Source organism: Azolla caroliniana, unplaced genomic scaffold (genome assembly GCF_043228905.1).
Source record: "Azolla caroliniana isolate FFs.n. ecotype wild unplaced genomic scaffold, voAzoCaro1.0.p SCAF_18, whole genome shotgun sequence".
Classification (NCBI taxonomy): domain Eukaryota; kingdom Viridiplantae; phylum Streptophyta; class Polypodiopsida; order Salviniales; family Salviniaceae; genus Azolla; species Azolla caroliniana.
In genome coordinates, this window is record NW_028230453.1 from 9,198,279 (window position 1) to 9,216,331 (window position 18,053).

Sequence of the window (18,053 nt, forward strand, 5' to 3'; positions counted from 1 at the left end):
CTACAATTTATGATGATGCCTCAACTATATGGTCTATCCACTGAACCACTCCATACAAACATTGTGCTTAAAGGGTTGTGTAGTATTTCAAAGAAATAACTAATTGCAAAAGAATTTCAATATGCCTACAAGGGCATATGGATGTCAACAAGAAGCAACCTATTATGACATTGTCCAACATACAAGCAAAATATATGAACAATATGGCTCAAACAAATACTGAAGGACTTTCGCATGTATGGCATAGACATACATCTATGACAATCTCAGTTGTATCCAATCACCACAGAATCCTATGTTTGATGAATGTACCAAATACATTGAGATGCATTATCATTGTATTCACATGAGGACCATAACAAGGGACATGGATATCCAAGGGGGAAAAAAGGAACATGGATATCCAACATATCCACATAAGCCAATTTTTAAAACCAATAGGTCTGTCTATGAACAAGTAGCAATGTTGCATGATCCTCCGCAAAACTTCGGTTCAGTTCTTAACGTCCAAGTAGGTCTATGAACATGTTGCATTGTTACATGATCCTCAACAAAAGTTCTCCTTGGTTCTTTATATACATGACCTTACTCTACTAGCATAATAGCTTGCCAATAAGGGAGGAAATTTGAAAAGAGAAACTAGGGACATTTGGCCATTTTGAAAAACATCTAGGGTTAGTTCAAAAATGTGTTGAATTAGTAGTTGGAGTATTTTGGTAAGTATTTGCTACATCTTATTAGCATTGAATTTTCTTATTAATTAAACTCAATTTTTTTCAGTAAATCATGTTGTACATAAACTAAAAACCACTCAGGAATAAAGTCAAGCTTGACACCCACACCAAAAAGATTTATGTAAGCTAAGCTTGAGGTTATGAGTAACAATTCCTAGATAGCATTAATGTCTAGCATCTCTTATATGGTGTATAAGTTCATTGCTTCCACTTGCAATTTAGCATGCATTGTTGTTAACATGTATACTATCTAGTAAGTTAAGTTTGCTCAAAACGTTTTATTAGCTACTCCTCCTGAGTTTCAGGTTAAATATCTCCCATTATGAGGAGAGAATACAAAGTTTAAGGAAATTGTCAACTGATATAAAACTAAAATTTAACATTTACCATAGGCCCCTGGTTGACGTTTGTTTAATACATCTTGCCTATGTTTGCCTAGGTTGAACCTTTTTTAACATGCTAAGAACACCATACAATGTCTAGGAATTAACAAGCAAATTAGATGATACAAGTTAACATATCATGATATACATATACATATGCAATGTCTCAAACCACATCACTATTTATGAAAAAACATGATCACATCAAGCAAGACATACTTGCCAACTGGATGATACAAGATAGTAATAAATCATGACATAAATATACATATGCAATGTCTCAAATCAAATCATTGAAAAGATAAACAATTTGATCAGATTGGGTAAGACAAACAAATGAAGTTCTAGGAAATTATGCCACAAGTTCATGTACTCAAGGATCACTTTACACCTAATCCCGCTTACGCCAGGAAGGTTGCTTACGTGGAATCTTGCTTAGAATCGCTTCATCAAAGAATTTGTATTGGTTGGCCACTTCTTTCAAAGCAATATTCGCAAAGTTGTCAATAGAATCCCCATGTTTCTCATATAACAATGGCATGGTGTGGGCGGCTATGACAGCTGCATAATCCCATAAAATTCACTTAGGCCAAAACGAACATGTGTACATGAGAGAGAGAAAGAGAGAGTGAGAGAGAGAAAACTCTACCCCTACATCCACAATGACATCTAATAAATTAAGAGGATATATATGGAGTAATAGAGAGATGAGAAAATTGGGTATCGAACCCAAGATCTAGGGTTAGTAGTATGACTTACCACTAGGTAAAGCAATTACAAAAAAACTGAGAGACATTTATTATCATCGTAAAAATCAAATATGACATTTGAGACCAAAAACACAACATTTTCACGTAACACATGTGAATGTGAGTAGCAATTCTCGATGTTCAAGTACGTTACTAATGAATGTTGCATTGAAAGGGCACACTAATTGTGAGAAACTCATGCAATTGAGAGTGGAGTGCGTGTATGTGTTTGTGTGTGTGTTTTGCATTGTTGTTCTTTGGGTTAAGATATGACCAACGGGATTGAAGGAAATGTTTGTGTGCATGTGTGTGTAGTAGAGCCCTCACGTGACCATAGGTGCACAAAAGGTTTACTAGCAAATATTGCAATCAATTCCACATTGTGCATTGTAAGAGACATGTGTTTGGATAGGGTTAATTATTGATAATAATAAAAAGTGTGAATGTCATACAGTCAAAACGCACGCCCCAGCATCTCATATTGCATTGAACAAAATGAGAGCTAAGCCAAATGGGAGCAATAGCATGGATTACAGATAGGGGGGTTGAGATCATTGGGCATGTAAGGTTTCCCATCACACTACCTGAGAAAAAATAACATGTTCCTTCCTTTGATAAATTGAGGGGATTGTTATCTATAGTAGAAAAGACCCCAGGGCAAATGGCACACCACTATTGTCAGGTGTAGTGTAGAAAGGAAAGAAAAATATTGTTGTGTGAAATGAAGGTCACTGGGAAGGTTTTTCTTATACCGGGGGGGGGGGGGGGGGGGAGCAATGCAATTTTCTCAACCATAGTGTGAAAGGAACCAAGGGGAGAGAGATAGAGACAGACGGACGTATTTTATTATCATCCCCGGACAACGAATATGACAAATGGCACAAAAGTGAAACAATTTACTAATGAATACCGCAATTGAGAGAGAGCATACTAGGGCCGAGTGAGGAGGAAGGAGACACAGAGATAGAGGCACTCACCGAGTAGCAAAAGTGTGAGGAAATGGAACCAGGTACCAAAGACCACGAGAAACGAAAGAATGCCCGCAAGCTGCAAACAAGAGAGGATGTCTTTCAGCATTCATGTTATTAGAGAACAAGAATCTAAACCTTTGCTTTTTGAGACTTGCTTCTGTTCTCTCCTACTTTCTTCTTCATTAAAGCAAGAATGCATGCCATACTAACTGGAATTCTCTTTTCCTTTCCACACACAAGAAAGAACCCGAGAAAAGGAATGAGAAAAGAGAATGCTGAGTTTGAAAGGCTCCAATTAAGATAAACAATCTTTGTTCTAAAGATCTTTGTGTTTTTGGTTTTTGGTTTTAATTGTTGTTTGTTGTTTGTTGTTTGTTGTTTGTTGTTTGTTGTTTGTTGTTTGTTGTTTGTTGTTTGTTTTTGGCTTTTGGCTTTTTGCTTTTTGCTTTTTGTCGTTCGTCTTTTGCTTTGTGTTTTTTTCTTTGGTTCCTCTGTGTTTGTCTTTTTGTTTCTGTCTTGTCTTGTTTGTTTTGATTTTGTTGAAGAAATGGAAAGTGTGTGGAGATACCTTTAGGAACTGTTTGAGATCTTTGCCCAATGCAATGTCATGAAGGATTGCCAGCAACCTGTTGATCTCTGTTTTCAGCAATTTTCCATACTCAAGAACTTGTTGATCAGAGATTTGCAATCTGGGAACTGCAGGAGGATCCCTGCAAGAAGAAGGGAAAGAAGAAAATGATGGAACAGATGACTTATGGATAACAACGATTAATCATTGCACGCAGACACAGAAGAAGATGATGAGGATACAGAAGATACAGAGAAAGTGAATGGAAAAATGTCAACATAGTCCACAGATTGGGTGGGGGGAGAGAGAGAGAGAGAGAGAGAGAGAGAGACCTGTTCAAAAGATCTGCGGTATAGGACCAGAGAAAGACGAAAACAATGGCCACAAGGAGTACAAAGGAGATGACAGACACAAAATGGTAGCCAATCCATTCGAACACAACCCAAAGGATGGCAGATCCCACAATGGTGCTCGCAGACAGATGTTTCTTCCTCCATAGCAGAACATCAGCAGCTATGTTGGATCATTCACACATTCAATCACCATCACCAACAACAGATTGTTAGCTTCTCCAAAAACCTAACCAATGCAAATGCAGCACAGGCAGCAGGTCCCAAGAACTCTTAGAAACAGTACGTAACATATTCGTACACATCATTAGGTTCTCAACACCGTTAAATGTGTGGGAAATGTTTTGTCAATAGCAGATCGTTATGCTTTAGAAGCCCTTTGGCTGTGCAAATTTCTGATGAAATATAGATTCATTAGCGTCCAGAAACCGTAAAACCCTACGTATTTCTTATGAGTAGAAGTTCACTATGCTCTTGCAACCCATAACTGTGCAAATGTTTGATGAATTACAGATTCATTATGATCTGGAAAGCCTACCTAAACTCTGTGTAAATTGAAATTACTGGTCTTTAAGTCTTTAGAAATGATAGACAGCCTGTGATTTAGGACTTTTGATCCTTAGAAACCCTGAATTGAAGAATTTCTTATGACCTACTGATTTTTGAGGTTTGGAATGCCTGAAGGTCGGAAATGTTTTATCATTTGCTGCTCTGGAGAACCCGACACAGTTAGAATTGACTACGAATTTGGTGTTGTTAGGTGCAGGAAACCCTAAAAACTGTGCCAATATGTCATATTTTTATTGACAGATGGATAGATTCTAAACAATTCAGAAATAGAGCGCCAGACACCTGCTGCTACTCAAAAACAGGAGACGAAATTTCACGTGCAAAACTAGGTCTTTGCTTCTTGCATCCAAGCAGACATGTTGAAATTTCCAGAGATTTGATTTTAGGAGTGAAGCAGCAAAAAAGAGGAATGAAGGGAAAGAGAGAGAGAGAGAGAGAGAGAGAGAGAGAGAACAGAATTTACTTACAGTGGCCTCCTCCGAGGAAGTCGTGCATTTGCTGTCCACGTCCGGAGAAGAAAGAGGATGCGGCGGAGGAAGCAGAAGGCGGCGGCACGAACTGAGCTGAGGAAGCTTCCCTCACGGAATGAATGAGGTTTTCGAGGAGGCTCTCATCTTCATGACGCCCAGGCATGCTCACAGATGAAAGGAAGCGTGAAGACAAAGGGGGGACAGAGAGAAGAGAGAAGAAAGATACAGAGACAGACAGAGACAGAGAAACAGAGAATGAAGGAAGGATCAAGCTCTTGGCACTGCACTTGCTCTCCTCTGCTTCTTCTTCTTCTTCTTCTTCCTTCTGCTTCTTTTTCTGATGAAGAAGAAAACGACGGCGATGAAGAAGAAGAAGAAGAAGGAAAGGATCTTTTCTGTCTTTTACCTTTTGCTGAAGGAGTGAGTGTGTGTGTGTGTGTGTGTGTGTGTGTCTCTCTCTCTCTCTCTCTCCAACGAAGAAGGAGAGAGAGACTCTCACGGTTCACACGTTATATAACAAACACACACACACACACAAAACCCACCCACCCACCACCATCTTCTTCTTCCTCATTCTTGTCGGCCGCCCGCCCGCGTGCCCATCAAAACCCGACTCACTCACCCATACAAATGAAACAACACATTCTTGTCGCCACACCGCTTTGCCCATCGCCTATCCGTTTGTCTACCCGCCCCCCCCCCCCCCACCCATCCCATCTGTTGTGACCCCCTTCTAATCTGTGAATAATCCTCTTCAGTGCTCCTCGGACAAGTGGTGTGCATAGATAGAGGCACACAGCACGAGGTCCACTCATCCGTCGACTCTCTACGCCTCTTCCTCTCCCACCCCACAATACTCTCTCTCTTCTCTCTCTCTCTCTCTCTCTCTCGATTGCGACTTTGTTCATTAGTAAAACCCCTCAAACATCACACTCAGTTTCTACCCAAACCCTTATCTATGCGTACTAGCATGAGAATATGTGTTACTTTTGGTCATAGACTATAGTTTACCTTAAAAAGGACAATACTAAATATATACCCATATACATATCTCTAATCCATATCACATGTAAATCTTGGTCATCCAAACATTTGTTTCTACATTCAATGGTATATGTGTGTTCCTTCCACTTGTTAAGATTCATTGACTTGTGTCATGGTGGTTGTTGCTCTATAGTTGTGGCTATGGAGGGTGAGGAAAAGCGAGGTGTGTGTGTGTGTGTGTGTGTGTGGGTGTGTGTGTGGAACGACTCATTCCATCCTTGATGATATGTGTATCAAGTTTTTTAGGATTTTGGGTTCCATCGTTGACATGTTTCGATATGTGTGTGTGGTTGTCCTAGGACCTAAACATTGGTTTGAGTGGGAGCATTAGAAAGTATGTCATGGAAATGCTTAATTGTGTATTGAGAGGGGGCTCTCTTTCATGAGAACCTTTTGGCACAAGGGTGGTTGTCCCCCAAAATTATTAAGGTGAGGAGGAGAATTATCTTCCATGGAGATGATCAATCATGTCCTAGATGTGTTAGGTATACATAGTTTGTGTCATATTCCGATTCAAACATCTAGTGGATAATCAACTAGACAAAGGGGCGGAAAGATTCTTGTGTGATGACTATGGATTCATTGGTACATCCACGGTTGCTTGGGGGTCAATGTTGAGAGTTTTGGTTTCTTGGCATATAAAAAAGAACCTTGAAGCAATGATGATGTGTGTGTTGACCCTTGCACTTGTCATCACTTTTTACGCACTATAAGTCAAGGAATTATTCTAGAAAAAAATTGATAATGATGATGGCTCGTGAAAGTGCAATTCAACATTGACTACAAGCTAGTTGATCAAGGGTTCCAAGATGGATTTAAGTGATGGACGGAACAAGAGTCAAAATGCCGATGATGATTGACTAGGCAAGGCTTGAAAATGTTGATGACGGTGGCAATTGTTGACTCAGTCCTAAAAAATATCACTAAATAATTTTTTGTGCAAAACAAGTGTTGTGATATTAGAGGTTTGGTGGTGATAACAATTGGTTCGTTGGATATCACTAAATGAGTCATTCAATATATTAAATGATGAAATGTGTATTCATAGTTTCCTTCAAGATTAGGGTGGTTTTGGCACGTTGTTGACTATAAGATAAGTCATTTGCTTTTTCCATGTCCATTGAGAGCCATTACTTAATATGCAAAGTGCAAATGCCCGTGCACTCATAAGGTTTACAACCTTGTTTTATGGAAAATTCAAGATGATTGATAGGTGCCCTCCATGTATGTATGAGAAACCCCCCTCATTCAATAAATAGCAATAACACATGTGGGCAAACAAGATGAGCCTGCATGCCACTTTTCACATAAATAGATTATGAGTCAAAACCATATTTCACAAAATATATTGATAAACTCATTTATATTCAAAAACTATATGTTGATCCCTGTATTTATTACCACTAAATTGTTAATTGATGTATGCAACAAACAATGTCAAGGGTTTGTCGTAAACAAGAAATTGTAACTAGTGGACAAGAGTTAAGACATGTGGTGCAACTTGATTTGCATTTGGTAGACAATTTTGGCTTGTTCATGAACATTTCCCAAGATCCTCAATTTTGGTTGCATTGATTGTTTGTGTTTGAGGCCATAAATTTTGTAAGTGGTAGAAGTACCATGTGGTTAGTTATAATGTTAAGGGTTTGGTTGTAATGGCTATTTATGGGGTCCTTAAAATGTATATATTGTCAAAAGTGTGTGAGAGACAAGTTGTTTTTTTTTTTCCCAAAATGAAGCTACTTTCCCATTAGTTAGGAAGGATTATTACATAGAGAGTCTACAAGGAGACTTATACACACATCGGGGAGTCTTCCTCCGATCAAGTAAAAGAAGATGAGCCTACTTACAATGCCTTGCGGCCTAACGTAATGTAAGAAGCTACCTATATCTAAGGCGATGTCCTTCAATGTTGCCTAGTACGAGTCGGCTCTTGGGGCCTACAACGAAGAGAGGGTGGCAGGTGAGTAGGAAACAACCAACATGGGGGCTGGTGTGAGAGACAAGTTGTTAGTAGTGTTGAGCAAACTTTGACCCCAGACTTGATATTTTTTGCTTCTCATTAACCCAACCAGATTTTCAAAATTATTATTGCCCATTTTCCTAGGAGTCTACATGCTCTTTGGAACAACAAGAAATTAAAATTTCTTATTTAAACAATTCTGCTTACTAAAATTTCACAATTGAAGCATAAGATGACCAATCACAGAACATATATGTATAGCTAAATCACCGTGTAAGAGAGAATGAAAATTCATATTAGGAAATTTTGAAACATATTTGATAAAGTTACACAATTTTTAGAGGGTAACTAACTATAGACATAAAAAGGCATATACTCATTATCTATCAAGAGCATGCAAGGAATGATGAAATGATGGAATTATATTAAGTGGAATAATGATTGTAATACTTATGACGATTGTTTATACAAAACTTAGCTTTAAGCCATATTTTGTACTAATCACAAATGTGTCCTTTCATGAAGAGACACCTCTTCATGTTTGTGTCTTTTCACATTGTGCAACTACAAGAGTTGCATCGTTTATTAATTAGTAATTAATTAATTAATGTTCAAAATTTAAATAGATGGCTACTCACTTCATCATTGAGCTCAAAATATTTGTAACATGTTGCTTTCTACATCATTCTTATGCACCATAGCTTTGGAGAGACCATATAAATTTCTATTAATGCTTCATGGGACGTTTGGCTCATTTATTTGGTAGAGGTTGTGATTTGTTTTGGTATTGGTAGACCTTTAACTATTTTTGCAAACATCATGTTAGATTTAAAACCAAGATTTGGGCAAATTCATGGAAATGCAATTTCAAAGAGCAAGTGATTTCTAAGAGTGAGGAGAAGAATTTCTGTACAAATTTGAATACTCAATGAAACATAACTAGTAAAAACATGCAATAATAAAAAAGTACTAAAAGCATAAGGTAGGTAAGCATAATGTATGCGTGTATCTCAAATTGATAAAAGGCCCCTTCTCTTGATGACTAGAGTGGACATCCAACAATAACATCTCAAAACAATATTGAAATTCATCTTATCATTATTGCAAAACTTCAGAATATGAAATAAATGCTCAAGTTGTAATAACAAACAATCAACCAATGATTAAAAACAAGACACAAAGAACTTGTTACTAAACTAGAATTTTGATTACTTCTTTGGTGTTGATGTGACAAAAATTGTACATGACAAAAATGGATGATGTTAAAGGATGTTGAAGCAAGCAGTTCTAGGGAGTGACAGGGAGGCTAGATTATGTTTCAATTATTTTTCAAAATTGGGGAGTGGTTTTCTCATTTTTTTGGGAAGGATGATTGGAGTCAAATTGTCAAAAGGTATTGTACTAGGATGTATACATTTGGTTGCAGGTCTTATGTATTGCTAACCATGAGCAGGTTGAATGTGGAAAATAGAAAGACTATCTTAAGATGCAACTATTTTGTGTACGTTGAAAATGGCAAAATAGAAGATTGGTTTGGCTTTGCTTGGGGAAGCCATCCTTATGGGAAAATCTTTGTACTGTGGGGCGGAGATGAATGATGTTAAAGGATGTTGAAAAAGTTCTTGGGAGTGACAAGGAGATAGATTATGTTTCATTTACTTTTCAAATTTGGGGAGTGGTTTTCTCATTTTTCTGGGGAGGATGAGTGGAGACAATTGGTAGCACGTTGTAGGTGTAGCTAACTATGAACATGTTGAAGAAGGTTGGTGTTTCAAGAAAGTAATGGAAGACGCTAGAAGGTTGCCATATGACCCTCATCTTGTGTGTTTTACCTATGAGGAAAGAGGGACTTCCGGCTCGGGTTATGGCTTCTAAGAATGCATTAATTTCAGGATATTACTAGTATAGATTTGACCATGTAGCATTGAATCTTGTTGAACAAATGCAAAATGATGTTTTTACTTTTGTTCGATGTAAAGTCGGGTGGCATTGTAGGAGTGGTTAACAGGCATAGAAACTTGCAATGGAATCATGAGTAACAAGTTGCTAGAAGACAATATTGAGCTTGGAAATGCTTTGTTGGACATATGTTACATCTGGCAAGCTTGAAAAGGAAAAAAATAAAAATAAAAACAGTCAATGATATTTAGTTTGAGATGTGGTCTCTTGGATGTACGCTAGGTGTTGATCTTTGTTAGTAACAAGTTGCTAGAAGACAATATTGAGCTTGGAAATGCTTTGTTGGACATATGTTACATCTGGCAAGCTTGAAAAGGAAAAAAATAAAAATAAAAACAGTCAATGATATTCAGTTTGAGATGTGGTCTCTTGGATGTACGCTAGGTGTTGATCTTTGTTAGATACACATGATGTATTTCATATTCTTGCAAATAGAGATGTTCTCTTGTGGAATGCATCTATTACAGGATAAGTGGAGCATGGCTCAACAAAGATTTTTTGTGGTTTATTTGTGGAGGCACAAGAAATATTTTCAACTTTGATTTCGAGATACAAGGATGTGTTATGTAGTGATTCTGGCCTTGAGAAGTTTGCCAAGGTGGCTGTGAAAGAGTGATTGACATGCATAGAAAATCACATTGAAATATTATGAGTAAGAGGTTGTTAGAAGACAATATTGAGCTTGGGAATGCTTTGTTGGACATGTATGCTATATGTGGCAATCTTGAAAAAACACAAAAAACAATCGATGATATTTCAGTTCGAGATGTAATTGATATTCTTGCAAACAAACATGTTCTCTTGTGAAATGAATCTATTACAAGATATGTTGAGCATGGCTCAACGAGATTGGTAGTGTAAATGCGGAGCAATAATTGAAGCCTAAGCACAGTTTGAGAATTTAGTGCTGGTAGAAAGAAATGGGTGAACCTCAGGATGTTCGTGAAAGTAATGCTAATTGGAAGGATCAAGGTTTTCATTTCCAACAAGGAGTGGATGTGGTAGAACGACGTAATTTGAAGAATGTTTTGCATGTTATGGGTCTCCGAGGTCTTCATTGTTTGCATGCTATGGCGCATACAAGTGGTTCATTGTCTTCATGCATACGGGGTAGTTTCAAGAGAATGGAGGGAATGTAGAATCGGGTTGGAAGCTTGTTTACTCAGGAGATACAAGATGTTGTGAAGCAATGGTTGAAGCTTCGAGTAGACCTACGGTTTTAATACATGACGCAACTTTTGATGATAGCATACATGGTGGGGCGATCATGAATAATCATAGTACAACAACAGAAGCACTACAAGTTGCAAAATCTTCTAGAGTGTATCAAGTCATTCTCACACATTTCAGTCAATGTAACCCAAAAATTTCTATTTTCAGTGACAACTATACAAGCCATGCTTGCATTGCATTCGATATGATGTGTAAACTTGGTGGATTTGTCGTTAGTACCAAGGTTAATATACTTTTCAAATATGAAATGTTACTGGATGATGATATAGAAATGGTAGCTTGAAATAAAAGCAACTTGGGATTGAAGACAATAGAAGGATATTAAAACTTGGGTAGTCATACCTCCATGGCTAGTCATTGGGATAGTCCTTTTTCCTCTTCTTTTTCATCTCTTTTGTAGTTTGTACTTGATAGGTTTTTTTGAAAACTAATGGAAGGATATTTTGTTTTGGAAAAAAAAAAATTGTACATGATGAAAACAAGGTGTGACTAGGGCAAGAAAACTAAAAGAATGAAATAGAAACTGTGAAATGTAAAGTGCGGAAGCTATACGAAACACAGAATACCGACTGAGAAAAATAGGTTTAATGGAGAGCTTAAGACAATGTACACGAGAGAGACAGAGAGCGAATGAACACGTAGAAAAAACTAAATTCAAAAATAATGTGTAAAACTCTGTACATAGGATGTGCTCAAAGAGCGCTTTTATACAAGTCCATACGGATTGATAGAAGTACTGACACATACTTCAATGCTCATAACTGAGCTCCTACACTAACTCCCAAATATATTCCCTCGCGGAATATCTGTTCAACGGCCTCCCGGTTTTCGCACCTATCCGGCCTCTTATTGCGCACCAGTTTACACTCCGATCCGGCCTAACCGATCGGTCCAAACCGATCCGATTATCGTCTTGCACAACCGATAATATGCGTATTCTTCTCATAGAGCGTTAATTTGTAGTTGTTGAACAAAAGATTTCAGTCTGACTGAAATCTTGGAAAAACCTTTTCAAATTATATTCAAAAATCTTGAAGTCTTCAAAGACCACGACAGAATTAAAGAACCTCGGGCTTTGATATCAAATGTTGGAGATGAGGTCGTCAATCAGTGGATAACAAATCAACACTATAGTGTGAAGAGCATCAATATTGATATACATAAACAATACGAACAAAACGTTTTGCCACGAACACACCAACCATGGACTACGATGGAGCACAAATGACGAGGCTACAACCGATGAGGCTACGAATGTGGAACTGGAAGTGACGAGGCTATGAACTCTAGAAGTTGTGAGTGATGAGACTATGAACTTAAGAACCTAGCATTAATTAGAGAGCATGAAAGCAAATATGAAGATTTAGGAGACGATATGAAATGAAATGAGAACATTAGATTGATGTGTCAATGATTAGTGTTGAACTGAATGAGTAAGAGAATATCCTACGACCTTCTTCTTCATGTATGCTGAATGCAAAATTTACGTGGGCCTAACGATAGGAAGAAGCAAAACTATTGGCATGGGATCATAATAATGACAATGATTATCGATAGAAGATGTTCTCCATCGAGTGAATAAGATTCTTCCACCATGAATATTTAGACACCAAACAAAAATTTGGCCTAAACCCAAGGCTCAGGCGTCAATGTCTTCATGAGGTTGGCATTGTCATGGATGACAATCTAAAGTCTGATGGTCTAAGAAAATATGAGTCTTGGTTTCAACTAGCATTCAGAGATGGGGAAGTGTGGGATCTACAAGATCAAATATTTACAATGTGGGAGAATAAGGAGGTCAAGGGACAAAGGCAAAAGAAATCTCGAGTTGACCCCCACCTAGAACTAAATTTAACAACAACAAAAAAGATCGACCTTACCATTGAAGAAGCAGCCCAGGACATGAAGTTGTCCCAATGGAGAGCGATGCAAGGGATTAAAGATGAACAACTACTTGTTTTGGTTTTTTTGTCAAGAGTCGTGGCCAAGGAGTAAAGCTTGGAAGAAATGGTCACAGAGTTCAACAAGTAAGTTTTATTAGTTCATTAATTCCTAAGTGTTAGGCCTTTGTGAGATATTCAGAGTTGTAATGTGTCTTATTGACATAAGGTATAGATGAAGATCCAAGAAGTTATGATGAAGCAACTTGGATGCATTACTGGGGAGCAAGTGACCGAAGATTATTTGATGATGTCCTCTTATAAGGTGTTGTCGGAACACTTTATTGCATTCAAGGATTGGGTTAGTATTTTTCTTTTACTTGGCATTCTAATATGGTATATATGTTTACAATTTAGGGTGACATTCTTTTTGTTGTACCTATTAGAAACCTTCTCGTGGAAAGAAACTAGGATAGGTCAAGCACATACACGACTTTCCAACGTCCTTCCTTGCACATCTAGAAAGAGCTAGGAAAGAAAAGGATCGATGCTTAGTGAAGGTGTATAATATTGATGATGATGGAACTTTCAAGAAATTCAGCCACAAAAAGGACATCACTAGAGACTTATACTATAATGTCTTCTGTGGAGATGTGGCAGAGATGAATCTGAATCTGCCAAAGGACTACAGTTTGCTTATCACAGATTTACCTTATGGTTTTTGCATGGCAAGTTCCTCTTAATTTGATAAACCATTCAAGTTTAAACAACTAGAAAAAATGGTAAAAGATTTCACGAAACTGACCACAATGTCCTTGTGGAGAATTGTTGTGTTTCATAGCATGAACCAAGGGTACTCTATTGCTCAAGCTATGAGATCTCATTGCCATGGCATCGAGAACCTTGCTTGGTAAGGATTATATATTGTGACCAATTGAATATATTTATTTGTCTTTAATTCTTTTGACTTAATTCTGAACTGTATATTTTAGTTCCTTGTGATCGATAGGATAAAAACGATTGTGAATAGAGGACCGACATTTTGGTTCATGAATGCAATTGAGTACATAACTGTTGGTTATTTCGACGAAATTAAGAAGCAAAGGATCATGGAGCACTCTAATGAAGTTGGAGGTTCAAATCTATTGGTGCATCCAACAGTTACACGTAAACTGCGACATGTCACTACTATAGAATGGGGACTTGTCAACCCATATCAAAAATCCCAACGACTTATGATGCGCCTTATAGAAATGTTTTCTAATGAGGGCAATTGGATATTAGATTTGTTCTCTAGCACAGGTATAATTTAAAACTTGTTGGCTATTCTAACGTAAAGAAACACATTAGGTTGGCTAACATAACCTTATTTCCACTAAGTTGCCTCTCGTGAGCCAATTCCTCTCTTATCTGGTGAATCTGGGGGGAGCTCATTGACCTTGACAATGAGCGTATAGAGGACCTACAGCTCGCCTAACTAGAGAGGATACCAATGCATAGATACGAGATGGTGGTTATCAAAAGGAAGAAGAGGAAAACGATGTAGATTGTGGTGAAGGGGTTTCAACAAAAAAAGGGTGTTAACTTCGATGAAATATTTTCTTCAATCATGAAGATGACATCTATCTGGACTGTATTGAGTATAATTGCTAGTGTGAATCTAGAGATAGAACAGTTGGATGTAAAAACAACATTTTTGCATGATGATTTAGAAGAAGAAATCTGAGGGTTTTGTGATAAAAGGAAAAGAGAATCTGGTATGTAGATTGAGGAAGAGCTTGTATGGTTTGAAGCAAGCTCCTCAACAATGGTATAAGAAGTTTGAATCCTTCATACTAGAACATGGATTCCACAAAACACAAGCTGATCATTGAGTATTTGTCAAGAGGTATGATGAAAGTGATTTCTTAATTCTCTTACTTTATGTAGATGACATGTTGGTTGTTGGACAAGATACTAAGAATATTGCGAGCTTGACGAAAACTCTAAGCAAATCCTTTGCTATGAAGGATTTAGGTTCGACAAAACAAATTTTGGGAATGCACATAGTCCGAGACAGGACTAAAAATATGTTGTGGCTGTCATAACAGAAATATGTGACAAAAGTATTGCAAAGATTTAATATGTATAATACAAAACCTAGTGGATCCGCACTACCGATAAACTGTAAGCTAAATTCTAGTCAATGTCTGAAAAGTGAGAAGGATAAAGCTAAGGTGAGAAGGGCGTCGTATGCCTCAGCTGTTGGGAGCCTGATGTATGCTATGATTTGCACTAGACCAAACATTGTATTTGTTGTCGGGACAGTCAGTTGATACATGAGCAATTCTGGAAAGGAGCATTGAGCTGTAGTGAAATGGATACTTAGATACCTGAAAGGCACTTCGAGTGTATGCCTTAGGTATGGTTCCGAGAAACCTATGCTCGAAGGTTTCACAGAATCTGATATGTCAGGTGATGTAGATTCCAACCAATCCACATCAAGATATGTGATGAGCTATGCAGGGGGAGTTGTGTCATGGCAATCAAGATTGCAAAAGGCAATGGCTTTGTCGACCACAAAGGCCAAGTATATGACTGAGGTTGAGGTCTGCAAGGAATTGATTTTGATAAGGCATTTTTTCTAAGTGAACTAGGAATGAAGCAAGAAAAATTCCTACTTCACTATGATAACCAGAGCGCCATCCACCTTGCCAAGAATGCTACCTATCACTCTCGTACAAAGCACATACAAAGAAGGTATCACTGGTTACGAGAGAGTAGATGAAAATGAGTTTGTTCTAGTGAAGATCTATATCGATGAAAATGGATTAGATATGCTTACACAGATTTTATCTATGGAAAAACTCATTGTTTGCCAACTAAAGACAGGTTTGGTCGACTCTCCCATACACGAGTGAAGAGGGAGTTTGTTATGTGTGTGTCCCTCCTGATGGGAGAAGGTTGAAAGGTTGTAAGTTGGCCAGGAGGCTAGGAGGCCGAATGGCCGGAAATGGTTAGAATGCCAAAAAATATATATAAGTAAATAGTAGTTAGGCTATTATAAGATATATAAGTGAATATTAGTTAGGGCTATTATAAGATATATAGAGACAGAAGGGAAAAAAACATCTATGTGTGAGCATAAGGTGAGTGAGATAGAGAATGTGAGAGAGACAAAGAATGAGAGAGACAGAGAACGAGAGAGATAAGAGACAAGGCAGAGGAGAACACTGCAGAGTTAGGAGACTCTAGTGCTTCTGCGTGTGCTATCAAGAAGCGTGCATTTGAAGGTCGGATTGTGGTCCCTCACTTCTCCGGGTTTTACCATTTTGGTTTTCTTTACTTTGTTCTCTGTTGTTCTATCCTTTGAGTGTGATGTAGAGCGTTGTCCAAAGGTTGTGGCCTTTTGAGAGTTTTTTGGTATTTTCCTAGTGATCTTGGGAGTCTGTAACAGATTGTACACTCAGATCATAGTGAAGTTTTGGTGCCCAAAGGGCTCCCGTGGTTTTTCCCTGTTTTAGGGTTTTCCACATAAATCTTGTCTTTGTTTTTCAGTCATTTGTTTGTTGTTTTGGATCTTAATCCCATCAATATACCGATATTAACATGTAAAAATCATTACGTTATCCAATTGAAATGTGAAACAAAATAGGGATTCTAGGGATACTAGTGGTGTGGGATTTACCTAAAGTGCTTGAATGGTGTGAGTAGTGTGCAAGCCATTAGTAGTCTCTAAGAGGCATTAGATCAATGTCAATAAGTACAATACAACAGTCTAATTTTAATTGATTAAGTCAATGATAAAAGTATATAGTCTACACAAACATAAGCATGAACCTAAAGTATCAAAGAAGTCCTTGTCAATAAGTATAGATATTTATCGTCAACTTTATGAAATAAATGCTACCATATCATTACTAGCACCAAAATTATATATATCAATTTCAACATTAGAACGGCTAGGAGTTTAGGGTTAATGTAACCCAAGTAGGTGTCAATTGGTCTTTGTATGCGTGTTCATATGTGGGAACGTCATTTCACAGAGAGAAAGATCAGTCCCACTCTAGAAGATATAGTTGCCAATCGAGAGGAAGCTAGAAATATGATGCAAATTAACATAAAAAATATACCCTAGTAACAAATACAGGACAAAACCAAGCTAGATCACCCTCTTAGCTTGAACACAACATGGAACATACACTTATCAGGCACTCTTTGTGCGAACAGCATCAATTGGACACCTATTAAGAATGATTTTGCCAAAGTACCAAAAAGGTTTCACATTGTGAAGGAGTAACCAAAAAGGTCACATTGGGGACCTTGCCCACAAATGGCTCATTGGGTTTTCCAGACATATAATTCCATAGGCTATTTCAAAGTACAAATTATCTCTCAATTGTATGAAATTTTGGAGATTGCAGACAATTTGCATATAATATACCATGAAATTTTCGATAAACCAGCTTGCACTGACTTTATTTCTATGCAAGCATTCACTTACACCTTCTTTGTTTGATAAGCTCTACAACTACTTCACAATCAATTGAACAGCTCTCAAATCTTGTTGAAGAACATTATAGCAACTTACTTGTTTACACAGCATACAACTGGCATTAAATTGTGAGTTTTCATCTCATCCTGAGATCTCCTACTTGCAGCATATATGATTACAAAGAAAAACTGAAGATAGATTTAGGTATGTGGACAAATATACAGGGTTACATCAGATTGTATGTAAATTTATTACATTTAATATTTCCGGCATCGTATTCTCTGTTGATGATGGCGAAGATATGGATGCTTCCTTCAGGGTATGCTACCTTTAGCGTTTTCCTTTTTGCTTAATTATCACAAGATTATTTTTTACATACATTCTAGAAAGGGAAGAATGAAGAAGAAGAAGAAGAAGAAGGAAAAAGAAATGGAAGTTATTCATGATCTCTGATTTTTTTTCACTTACTTGTGTGACCTTCTGAAGCCAAAGCATATGCTTCTGAAGAAACCACATCCACTGACAGAGAATCCACTTCTTTTTCTTCGTCTTCTTCTGCCAGAATCTTCTTCTTCTTCTTCGCCATCGCCTTCTTCTTCTTCTTCTTCTTCATTCTCTTCTATGCAGGAAAGGGACCCTTTTGAGTAGCTATTACGGTTTCCTCCCGATTTCCGATTCTTCTGCTTCTTCGGGTGCTGATGAGGG

The 18,053-nt window shown here is 37.6% G+C and overlaps 1 protein-coding gene across 1 annotated transcript; it reads right to left on the minus strand.

Moving 5' to 3' along the window:
* Positions 1-1,313: 1,313 nt before the first annotated feature.
* Positions 1,314-5,104, minus strand: LOC147852361 (reticulon-like protein B6). The gene is made up of 5 exons (XM_087334402.1): positions 4,793-5,104; positions 3,738-3,918; positions 3,406-3,547; positions 2,844-2,913; positions 1,314-1,678 (listed from the first exon to the last, which is right to left on the minus strand). Exons 1-5 carry the CDS (start codon positions 4,956-4,958, stop codon positions 1,509-1,511), a joined length of 729 nt encoding a protein of 242 aa, XP_087190528.1. The 5' UTR covers positions 4,959-5,104; the 3' UTR covers positions 1,314-1,508.
* Between the last annotated feature and the right edge of the window lie 12,949 nt (positions 5,105-18,053).